The 12,011-nt window shown below is 47.6% G+C and overlaps 2 protein-coding genes across 4 annotated transcripts in view; one reads left to right on the plus strand and one right to left on the minus strand.

Moving 5' to 3' along the window:
- Positions 1 to 12,011, plus strand: part of LOC132385387 (high affinity cGMP-specific 3',5'-cyclic phosphodiesterase 9A-like) — a 266,175-nt gene that overhangs the window by 169,853 nt on the left and 84,311 nt on the right. The gene's annotated exons all lie outside the window — the stretch shown is intronic.
- Positions 1 to 12,011, minus strand: part of LOC132385386 (myelin-associated glycoprotein-like) — a 51,386-nt gene that overhangs the window by 16,958 nt on the left and 22,417 nt on the right. For all 3 annotated transcript variants that reach the window (XM_059957428.1, XM_059957427.1, XM_059957425.1), the window contains 2 exons: positions 5,869 to 6,150; positions 1,255 to 1,536 (listed from right to left, as the gene is read on the minus strand). In XM_059957428.1, the coding sequence (XP_059813411.1) occupies positions 1,255 to 1,536; positions 5,869 to 6,150 (564 nt within the window). The remainder of the gene's footprint in view (positions 1 to 1,254; positions 1,537 to 5,868; positions 6,151 to 12,011) is intronic.

Here is a 12,011-nt window from a genome sequence, read left to right on the forward strand (position 1 = left end):
AGAAAAATTTGGTGCTCTTTACGATCTCTACCGAGAAGTTGTCGATGTTCAGCGGGTAATGGTTGCTCCGTGCCCTCCTGAAGTCAACAACCATCGCTATTGTTTTGTTCACATTCAGAGACAAGTTGTTGGTTCTGCACCAGTCCATTAGCCGCTGCACCTCCTCTCTGTAAGCTGACTCGTCGTTCTTGCTGATGAGGCCCACCACGGTCGTGTCATCGGCGAACTTGATGATGTGGTTTGAGCTGTGTGTTGCAGCACAGTCGTGGGTCAGCAGAGTGAACAGCAGTGGACTGAGCACACAGCCCTGGGGAGCCCCCGTGCTCAGTGTGATGGTGTTGGAGATGCTGCTCCCAATCCGGACTGACTGAGGTCTCCCAGTCAGGAAGTCTAGGATCCAGTTGCAGAGGGAGGTGTTCAGGCCCAGTAGGCTCAGCTTTCCAATCAGTTTCTGAGGGATGATTGTGTTGAATGCTGAACTGAAGTCTATGAACAGCATCCGAACGTACGTGTCTTTTTTGTCCAGGGCCAGGTGGAGGGTGGTGGCAATGGCATCATCTGTTGAGCGGTTGGGACGGTACGCAAACTGCAGGGGGTCCAGTGAGGGGGGCAGCAGGGTCTTGATGTGCCTCATGACGAGCTTCTCAAAACACTCCATGATGGTGGATGTGAGTGCAACGGGGTGGTAGTCATTTAGGCAGGACACTGAAGACTTCTTCGGCACAGGGACGATGGTGGCGGCCTTGAACCACATTGGAAAGGTGGCGCTGCTCAGGGAAATGTTGAAAACAGGGCAAAGTGAGTATACTTATTCAGTAAGTTATGGGTCAAAGTATTTGGTGAATACATTTCAAACTCTTCTAACTTCAGTCTTGTTGCCATCTGTTCTGAAATTGTCAGGTTGTTTGGGGTGTTGTGTTCAAGAAAACAATGAAATTCCACGCTGCTGCCACCATTTGATTGGGCGGGTCATGACAGAGTTTTAAAAATCTCCGGTTACCCATCCACATTACTCTGCCCAATCGACATTTTCAAATTTACACACTCTGGAGGGTGTTTTAGAAAAGCTCCATTTTCAGGGGAGGAATACGCAGTTTCAATGTGGAAGGAGGGTCAAAAAGAAGTGAAAAAGCTTTGTTTACGGATTTATCTGGTCTAGTGTGGACGTAGCCTGAGTGTGTATTGTGTATCGAAGGATAAATAGACCAATGACTTTGTATTTGTACTTAGAGATGTAGCAATGCATCCACTTACACTCCACACTGAGGGTGAGGACCCTCTCCGCAGTCCCGTGTTCATTCTCCGCCACACACTGATAGACTCCAACCTGCTGGGGGGTCACCTGAGGAAACTCCAGCCACAGTTCATTACTGGAACTTCTTGTGTTCAGTGTGACACCGAGATGTCTCCACGTTAGATTAGACACTGGGAAACTCTGGACAGAGCAGAGGATCGATGTAGGAATCCCTTCCTTCATATTCACCCAGGAATTGTTCACGCTGTTGGTAGAAGTGATTGAGAGATTCTGTGGGGCGTCTAATAAAGACAAATAAAGAGTTAAGTATGAATACACATGGTGTAGAACAAGATTTTATGTGTCAATTACCTGAATAATTTCTACAATCAATTCCATTCCACCTTTCCAATGCGTTCCAATGTACATTGAATGTGGAAAAGTACAGCTCAGGAACAGGCCCTCCTGCTCATGATGTTATGGTGAGAGAATTATTCTAGAAACAAAATCCCTAATTAAGCTAATCTATTCTGCCCACAACATGTCCATTTCTCTCCATTCCCTGCACATTCCTATGCCCATCTTAGTGCCTTTGAAACACCTCAACCTTCACCACCACCCCGACAGAACTTTACAGGCTACTTCAGCTCACTATATTAGAAGAAAACTTATCCTGTGAATCTTGTTTGCATTTACGCCTTACCATAGAACCATAGAACACTACAGCACAGTACAGGCCCTTCAGTCCTCCATCTTGTGCCGACCCATATAATCCTTAAAAAAGTACTAAACCCACACTACTCCATAACCCTCCATTTTCCTTTCATCCATGTGCCTGTCCAAGAGGCTCTTAAATGTTTTACCCTCCACCACCATCCCTGGTAAATCATTCCAGGCACTCACAATTCTCTGTGTAAAGAAACTTGCCCCTGATGTCTCCCCTAAACTTCCCTCCCTTAATTTTGTACATATGACCTCTGGTGGTTGCTATTGTTGCCCTGGGAAACAGGTACTGACTATCCACCCTATCTATGCCTCTCATAATCTTGTAGACCTCTATCAAGTCCCCTCTCATTCTTCTATGCTCCAAAGAGAAAAGTCCCAGCTCTGCTAACCTTGCTTCATATGACTTGTTCTCCACACCAGGCAACATCCTGGTAAATCTCATCTGCACCCTCTCCATAGCTTCCACATCCTTCCTATAATGAGGTGACCAGTATTGAACACAATGTCTGGTGCAGAGGCGGTTTCACCAGAGATTTGTAGAGTTGCAACATGACCCCTCTACTCTTGAACTCAGTCCCCCTGTTAATGAAACCTAGCATCCCATAGGCCTTCTTAACCACCCTATCAACCTGTGCAGTGACCTTGAGGGATGAATGGATTTGAACCCCAAGTTCCCTTTGTTCATCCACACTCTTAGGTGACCATTAATCCTGTACTCAGTCTTCTGGTTTGTCCTTCCAAAAGACATTGCCTCACACTTATCCGGATTGAACTCCATCTGCCATTTTTCTGCCCAACTCTGCAGCCTGTCTATATCCTCTTGTAACCTTCAACCACCTACAGCTCCATCCACAACTCCTCCAATCTTCGTGGCATCCGCAAACTTACTAACCCATCCTTCCGCCTCAACATCCAGGTCATTTATAAAAATCACAAACAGCAGGAGTCCCAGGACTGATCCCTGTGGCACTCCATTAGTCATCGACCTCCAGGCAGAATACATTCCTTCCACAACTACCCTCTGCTTTCCTCCTTCAAGACAATTTTTTATCCAAACGCCAAGGTTCCACTTATCCCATGCCTCATGACTTTCCGGATGAGTCTCTCATGAAGGACCTTGTCAAATGCTTTGCTAAAGTCCATGTAGACCACATCCACTGCCCTGCCCTCATCAATTTCTTTTGTTACTTCTTCAAAAAACTCAATCAGGCTCATGAGGCACGATCTTCCCTTCACAAAGCCATGTTGACTATCTATGAGTAGACTGTATTTCTCTAATTGCTCGTAGATCCTATCCTTAAGAACCTCTTCCAGTAGTTTGCATACCACCGACATAAGACTCACCAGTCTAAAGTTCCCAGGTTTCTCCCTATTACCTTTTTTAAACATTTTCTATTCTCCAGTCCTCCGGCACTTCCCCGGCAGCCAAAGCCCTGAAACCTTCTCGCCTTCGATGCATGGTCTCCAATACGGAACACTACAACCTCAGGTAGAAGTTATTGACCATCTATTGTTGCCCTGATATCTCCACCCAGTCTCTGGTGAAAACAATTCGTATGTCAAATTTTCCCTTATTGCTCCTGCTCTGTCATCCAGACGGCATCCTCTTCTTCACCCTCTCCAAAGTCTCTACACTCTTCCTATAATGCGGTGAACAGAACTGAATGCAATAGTTCACATGGAGTCTAACAGAAACTTTCTAACGTAACTTCACAACTCTGGGACTCATAAAGCCAAACATGCCTTACACCCTATAAAACTCTTGGGAGCTATGAACACAGATCTCCAGAATCCTCTGATCATCAACATTGTAAAAGGTCCTGCCATTTACTGTTTCTATCACACTACACCTGATCTTCCAAACTGGAACACCTCACCTTGCCTCAATTCATCTCCATCTGCCACGTCTCTGACCCAACCTGCATCTGATCTATGTACCACCTAATCTCTTGGAAACCTTTTTCATTATCTACAACAACCCCAATTTAGGAAATAGCAAATTAAATGGGTCCACAAGCTGGACAACAAGAAGGAACATTTCCCATCCTCAAAACTTGTCCAATCTGTTGGAAGCTTCTAAACACTGACTCACCGTAAGCTCAGCTGTTTTGTGGTAGATGTGGGTGGGGTGAGGGAGATTGGGTTTGCGGGTATCAGTGTCACTTCATTCTTCCTGTTGGTCAGCCTTGCACACCCCCGTGTTAGGTAAAGTGGGGAGTGATGGGTTACATGGGGAGGTACTAAAAGACTCTGGAGAGGGCAGAGCAACATCACCAGGGTCCCCTGCCTGGCCATGAACATCTAAGCTGAGCCTAGTAGGTCAGATAAAGCATTTCACTGCTATAACACACGAGAGTTTGAGTTACTGTCGCCTTCCTGTCAGATTGGACCAGGCTAGGTATTCTCCTCTGACCTCTCTCATTAACAAGGTGTTTTTGCCAAAGGAACTGCTGCTCAATGAATTTTTACTGTTTCCTTTTCACGCTGTTCACTGTAAACTCTAAAGATCATTGTGCGTGCCAACTCCAAGATCAGCATTTTCTGAAATCATTAGACTCCTGAACAAAAGGGGATATTTACGCTCATTTAAGGGCTCTGTATAGTTATTTCTTGCTCGTTATTTATTAAGAGTTATTTATATCTGCATTTGCACAGTTTGTTTACAGTTAACAGTTACTGTTTTATGGATTTCCTAAGTATGCCTGCAAAGAATGGTTAAAGTCACCTTGATCACATTTCTTCCCCATTCCACTATTTGCTCTGAACCACAACAGAATCTCTTAACCATGTCTGCATGCTTTTATGCATTGAGTTGCCATCACATGATTCACTGATCAGATATTTGCATTAATGAGCAAGTGTACAGGTACTTAATAAAATGGCCACTGAGGCTACGTCCACACTATTCCAGATAATTTTGAAATTGCTGGTTTCATTTAAAAATGATAGGCATCCACACCAGGCGATTTTAAAAATACCCCCGTCCACTTTAAAATGGGTATTTGGGTGAATCTCCTCCTACTGGGCATGCGCAGGACACATCTACAGAAAACAAGCGACAAGTTTGGTGTTGAATCTCACTGCGAAAGTGCATATTTGTGCAGTAACAGACCAGAAAAACGTAATAGGAAACTTGCAAATGACAGACAGCTGTTGGCTCTCATGCATAAGGACTTAAAGCTAAAATAAAGAAATATTGGAGCGTATGGAGGCAACCGACCGGGAGTTCACGGAGAGTATGACCCGGCTGATGACGAACATTGAAAAACTGACTAACTCTGTTGCATTAATAAAGCACCTTGTTAAATGTATAAAACATGTCTGCACCAGTGTTATCTTGTATTTCCACACAATGTTACATTAGGCTGTTACACGTCTATTGTGAGAGAAGTACTTGCATAAATAGGTAAACCACCTTCATAGAAGCAAGGAGAGAAAACAGGGCAAAGTGAGTATACTTAATTATTCAGTAAGTTATAGGCCAAAGTATTTGGTGAGTACATTTCTAACTCTTCTGACTTCAGTCTTGTTGCCATCTGTTCTGAAATTGTTAGGTTGTGTGTGGTTTTGCGTTTAAGAAAACAATGGAATTCCACGCTGCCGCCACCATTTGATCAGGCAGGTCATGACAGGGTTTTTAAAAATCTCAGTTACCCATCCACATTACTCTGCCCAATCGACGTTTTCAAATTTACACACTCTGGAGGGTGTTTTAGAAAAGCCTCATTTTCAGGGGAGGAAAACGCTGTTTCAGTGTGGACGCAGGGTCAAAAAGAAGAGAAAAAGCTTTGGTTACGGATTTATCCGGTCTAGTGTGGACGTAGCCTGAGTGTGTATTGTGTATCGAAGGATAAATAGTCCACTGACTTTGCATTTGTACTTAGAGATGTAGCAATACATCCACTTACACTCCACACTGAGGGTGAGGACCCTCTCCGCAGTCCCGTGTTCATTCCCCGCCACACACTGATAGACTCCAGCCTGCTGGGGGGTCACCTGAGGAAACACCAGCCACAGTTCATTGCTGGAACTTGTTGTGTTCAGTGTGACACCGAGATGTCTCCACGTTAGATTAGACACTGGGACACTCTGGACGGAGCAGAGGATCGATGTAGGAATCCCTTCCTTCATATTCACCCAGGAATTGTTCACGCTGTTGGTAGAAGTGATTGAGAGATTCTGTGGGGCGTCTAAAGACAAACAGATGGTTAACAGTGCAACAGTTTTGAGGCAATTGAAGACCATAAATCAGTTTTAAAAGTGAGCTGGTCCTGTTGGGATGTCTGCGGAGCAAGAGATCACGGAGTGAGTGGAGGCAGGTCTCTGTGGGTTTGTGCGTATGAGGAGAGTTTGATGGCTCTGGGCCGATACTCACTGGAGTTTACAAGAATGAGGGGAATCTCACTGAAACTTAGTGAATATTGAAAGCCTATACCGGGAGGACGTGGAGATAATGTTTCCTGTAGTGTGCAGGTCGAGGACTGGGGGAACAGCTTCAGAATAGAGGGATGTCCATTTAGAAAGCAGGTGAGGAGACAATTCTTCAGCCAGAGGGTGGTGAATCTGTGTAAGTCATTGCCACAGTCGGCTGTGGAGGACAAGTCATTGGGTATATTTAAAATGGAGGTTAATAGCTTCTTGCTGAGGGTGTCAAATATTACGGAGAAGACCAGAGAATGGGGTTGAAGGGGTTAACAAATCAGACATGATGGAATTTGTGTAGCAGAGTCGATGGGCTGGGTGGCCCAATTCTGCTCCTATATCATATGGTCCACAGTCCAAATTCCTCGCCACAAACTCACAGCCAAGGACAGCCCTGCACTGATTACGGAGAAAGTGTTGTCCAGTTTGAACGGCAGAAACGAGGGATCATGCAATATTCGACAGACAATTATGAGGGAGCATTGTGGGCAAAGATGCAGTGCGGAACATTGTTGTCACAGACTGTTGTCACACAGACGGAGCACCACACTGTCGGAGGGATGATTCTGAGATAGGGTCACACTGTGGGAGGGGCGATACTGGGGAAAAGTCACACTGCAGGAGGTGAAATACTGAGGAACAGTTACACTGTTTGAGGAGTATACTATGGGAGGGGCGATACTGAAGAGGAGTCACACAGTGGGAGGGGCGATACTGTGGCAGAGTCACACTGTGGGAGGGGCGATACTGAGGCAGAGTCACACTATGGGAGGGGCAATGCTGAGGGAGAGTCATACTGTGGGAGGGGCGATACTGAGGAAGAGTCACACTGTGGGAGGGGCGATACTGAGGAAGAGTCACACTGTGGGAGGGGCAATGCTGAGGGAGAGTCATACTGTGGGAGGGGCAATGCTGAGGAAGAGTCACACTGTGGGAGGGGCGATACTGAGGAAGAGTCACACTGTGGGAGGGGCGATACTGAGGGAGAGTCATACTGTGGGAGGGGCAATGCTGAGGGAGAGTCATACTGTGGGAGGGGCAATGCTGAGGAAGAGTCACACTGTGGGAGGGGCGATACTGAGGAAGAGTCACACTGTGGGAGGGGCGATACTGAGGAAGAGTCACACTGTGGGAGGGGCGATACTGAGGAGGGTCGCACTGTTAGAGATCTCTCTCCTAAATGTTGAAAACAGCGGCAAATCCTAAAAGTTCGGGTTTAGAGACCTCCAGAAGGTTTTGGGAGAATGGGGTGTCATATTGACAGTGGACTAGAGCGGGTTCTTTCCTGCAAGGACCCGGTTTTGAAGTTTTCGGTCCGTGTTTCTCGGGCGCTGAGCAGTGGCTGCAGCTGACTGATTGCCAAAGTTCGAGTTTTTAACTTTGTCGGAAGCGGGAACGGATTAAATCCGTTTTGAAACGGCGGAAACCCCTCCCGTTTAGATTGCCGAGCCCAGGGCGATTGGGAAGACTTCGGAGCGACCGGAGGAAGAGCGGACTGACCTGGGAGACACCTTCGTTTTTGCAGCAGCACGGATGGCGCTGAGGGTTTTCAACCAGACGGACATCCAGCCTGTCCACGGATAACTCCCATCTCCCTCCCCTCTCTCAACTGTTTCTTTTTGAGAGATTATTTGCTGGGGTCTCGCTGTGTTTAGTCTCAGCGGTGCTGTCGAATTTCGGACTGAGTGGTGACCATCACGGCAGACTGCAGCTCCGAGATGTCGGCATGGCGCAGAGGATGCGGACTCTGGAGTTACATCTCGCGAAGTGGGTCACCCTTTCAAATTAATAGCCCTGAAAAATGCTGTACAATGCACGGTACCAACTTCAGTCAGAAGGAATGACGCTTTAAAAGTCATGGCTAAGGCTGTTGGGGGTCGTGAATGCGTTGTTGCATCTGAGAAATCGAACTAGAAAACCGTTTTCTATCTGCGGTCTGTGTTTCTGGTCCTGAGTTAAAGGCGGGGAGGGTTTCCATAACGGTGGAGCCAGTGTTGGTCCCCGTGCAGATGGTTATAATTTCCAACGTCCACTATCGGATGTGGCCCTCCTCCCCGCCAGAGCTCTCTGTGTGAAGTGCGGTCAAATATAACTCAATGAGGGACGGCACCTCCGCGGGAATGAACCACCTTTTCTCCTTTCCGCGCCGTCTGCTTATGCAGCTGGAGCAGGGTGGGGATGTCGAGGGATGCTTTCAGGTACAATTTCAGGGGTAATGTTACCCGATTCCATGGCTACCAGCCGCCCGCGATGCAAATAGTTCGGACATATTCGTAACCGCCAGGCTGCTAACTCCATCATGAAGGCAGAAGCCGATGCCGCTGGGCTTCCCCCGCTGCTCCCCTCTTCCTGTTCCTCCTGTCACCACCCCCCCCTTCTCCCCTTGCCTTGCCGATGGTCGTCGGTGATGGGAGCCACACGGGTGAAAATGAGGTAGGAAGGCAAGGAAAAACACCCCGAGGCTTCTTCCCCTGCGAAGGGGCGGACGGTTCCTGTTAATCCCGACCTGGAGGGGCCCAAGGCCTCTGAGTTCCAGTAAAGGCCGGGAAAGGGGAGGTGGTGCCGGAGGCTGTGGACACATCCGAAATGGATGTCAGCGTGCCTCTGCACATTTGTGGTCTGAAGGCGACCAGGGGTCACACGTGGGGATGGATTTACCCTCCGGATAAGCCCGGATGCTCAGAGTGTGTCTCCCCAGAGCTGGAGGATACTCCTACCGTAGAGGAGCCCGCAGCCACGGCGGCATCTGCTGAGCGTGTGTCCTCCGGGCTGGTGAGCGGCACCATAGCACTGGGTGCTGGTGGGGAACAAGCTCTGCCCCATGGTCGGGAGGAGAAGGGTGATGCTTTGGTAAAGCTGCAGTATCTGGAGGACGATGCTGACGGCCGCTACTGAGGTTATTTCAGATGTCCCGGTAGGTTTAGAGCCCAGCGGCCCTCAGCATCAGTCATTCCTGCGGCCCCGTCCGCGGCGGAGCCCCGCACAGCGAGGAGGTTTATGGCAGGTCGGAGATGCTCGTTGAAAAGGAGAGTTAGCGGGTATTCTGTGTCATTCCGGCGTCCCAATCAGCGCCAGGAGCAGCGCAGAGAGTTGTAAATAAAAGTAGAGAAGGGCCAAGCGGAGCGGCCATTGTTGAGAGTGGGCCAGTGGTGAGAGTGCGAGTGACAGGCTTTGGCTCAAAGGAGGCTTCAGCTCGGAAGAGGCTTTGGCTCTGGGTCAGTTTCCAGATAAGTTTCTGTTAAGTGTTTTTTTTGCTGTGTCAGGGGTAATTAATGTAGATTAAATGGCCGCTGTGCAGTCTTAGTGCTGGATGTTGAAGTCAGAGTTTCCCAGGGAACTACATCTGCATGAAGACCATTCAGCTGCAGTTCCATGAAGACCATGTTGGGGATCTGGAGGAGCAGCTGGGGATGACCTTTGGCTTGTACGGAAGAGTGAGGAGATCATCAATTAGAGTTACAGGGAGCGGGTCACACCGATGTCGCAGGAGGATGGGGTAGTTGGGTGACCGTCAGGGGACATGGACATGTGAAAAGTCAGTCAGTGCAGAGCATCCCTGTGGCCGTTCCTCTCAATAATAAGTAAACCGTTTTGGATACTGTTGTGGGGGATGACCTTCCACAGGAATGACATGGCGACCAGGTTCACTGGCACTGAGCATGGGTCCAAGGTGCAGAAGGGAAAGAGGGAGTAGAGGGGAGCGTAGTGACTGGGGAATCAATAGTCAGGGGAATCAACAGGAGATTCTGTGGATGTGAACGGGACACCTGGATGGTTTGTTGCCTCCCAGGTTCCAGGGTCAGGGACATCCCGGTTCACATCCACAGCATTTTGGAGGAGGGAGAGCAGCCAGATGTCTTGGTACATCTTGGTGCCAATGACATAGGAAGGAAAAGCAAAGAGGTCCTGAAGAGAGGATTTAGAGAGTGAGGCAAAAAGCTGAGAAGCTGGCCATCCAGGGTATTAATTTCCGGATTGGACCTGTGCCGGTGAAGGTAAAACAGGATGATTTGGCAGCTAGATGCACGGTTGAGAAGTTGATGCAGGGGGCAGGGCTTCAGGTTCTTGGATCATTGGTCTGGGGGAGATACGACTGTGGCAAAAGAAACCCGAGGGGGAATAACATTCCTGCAGGCAGGTTTGTTATAAGTGTTGGGGAGGGTTTAAACTGATTTGGCAGGGGGATGGGAACCAGAGGGAAGGGAACCAGGATAGGACGGATGGCAAAAACGCAAAGACATCATGCAGTCAGACCGCCAAGAAGGACAGACAGATGAGAGGACGAAATTGCAGACAGCAGAGTGAGCATCAGTGAATTAGAGTTGCTGAGTCAAAAAAATAACATATACAGTACTCAAAGTGTGATATCTCAATGGATGGAGTATAAAATATAAGGTGGATGATCTTTTTTGCACTTATATAGATTGTCAGGCATGATGGTGTGGCCATCAGTGAATCGTGGCTGAGGGATGGTTGTAGTTGGGAGCTGAATGTCCAGGATTACACGTCGTATCAGAGGGATAAGAAGGTCAGCAGAGGGGATGACGTGGAACTGCTGGTAAAGAATGGCATCAAATCAATAGAAAGCTGTGACATTGGATCAGAAGATGGAGAATCCTTGTGGGTTGAGTAAAGAAATTGCAAGATAGCAAACAATATCAAGGGGATAGAAAAAGCATTTTCAACATATAAAAAGAAAAAATAGAGTTGAGAATCGATATAAGACCATTAGAAGATGAGGCTGGAGAAATAATAACAGGAGACAAGGAGATGACAGATGAACTAAATGAGTATTTTGCATCAGTCATCACTGTGAAAGACACGAGCAGAGTGGCAGGTGTTGACGGGTGTGAGGGAAGGGAAGTGAATACAGTTACTGTTACAAGGGAGAAGGTGCTCAAAAAGCTGAAGTTACACAAGTCACCCGGACCGGATGATCTGCACCCTCGGGTTCTGAAAGATGTAGCAGTAGAGATTGTGGAGGCATTAGTTATGAACTTTCAAGAATCATTGGACTTTGGCATAAGACCATAAGATGAAGGAGGAGAATTAAGCCACTCAGCCCGTCAGGTCTGTTCCACCATCCCATCATGGCTGATCCCAGGTCCCACTCACCTCCATACACCTGCCTTCTCACTATATCCTTTGACGCCTGATCAATCAGGAAATGATCAACTTCCACAAATATACGCACAGACCTAGGCTCCACTGCAGACTGTGGCAGAGCATTCCCAGATTTACTACTCTCTGCCCAAAAAATACCATTCCTGCTACCTCTCTTCTAAAGAGTCCTCCCTCAATTTTGAGGCTCTGTTCTCTAGTTCTGGATGCCCTCACCATAGGAATCATCCTCTCCTATCCACCCTATCTGGTCATTTCAACATTCGGCCTGACTAGTGCCTTATAAAGGCTTAACATTATCTCCTTGCTTTTTTATTTTATTCCCCGAGAAATAAATGCCAACATTGCATTTGACTTCTTTACCACAGACTCAACCTGTAAATTAACCTTCTTGGAGTCTTGCATGAGGAGGGCTAAGTCCTCTACAACTCTGATGTTTGAACCTCTCCATTTAGATGATAGTCCACACTGTTGTACCTTTTACCAAAATGCATTATCATACATTTCC

This window comes from Hypanus sabinus, assembly GCF_030144855.1.
Source record: "Hypanus sabinus isolate sHypSab1 chromosome 1 unlocalized genomic scaffold, sHypSab1.hap1 SUPER_1_unloc_14, whole genome shotgun sequence".
NCBI lineage: Eukaryota > Metazoa > Chordata > Chondrichthyes > Myliobatiformes > Dasyatidae > Hypanus > Hypanus sabinus.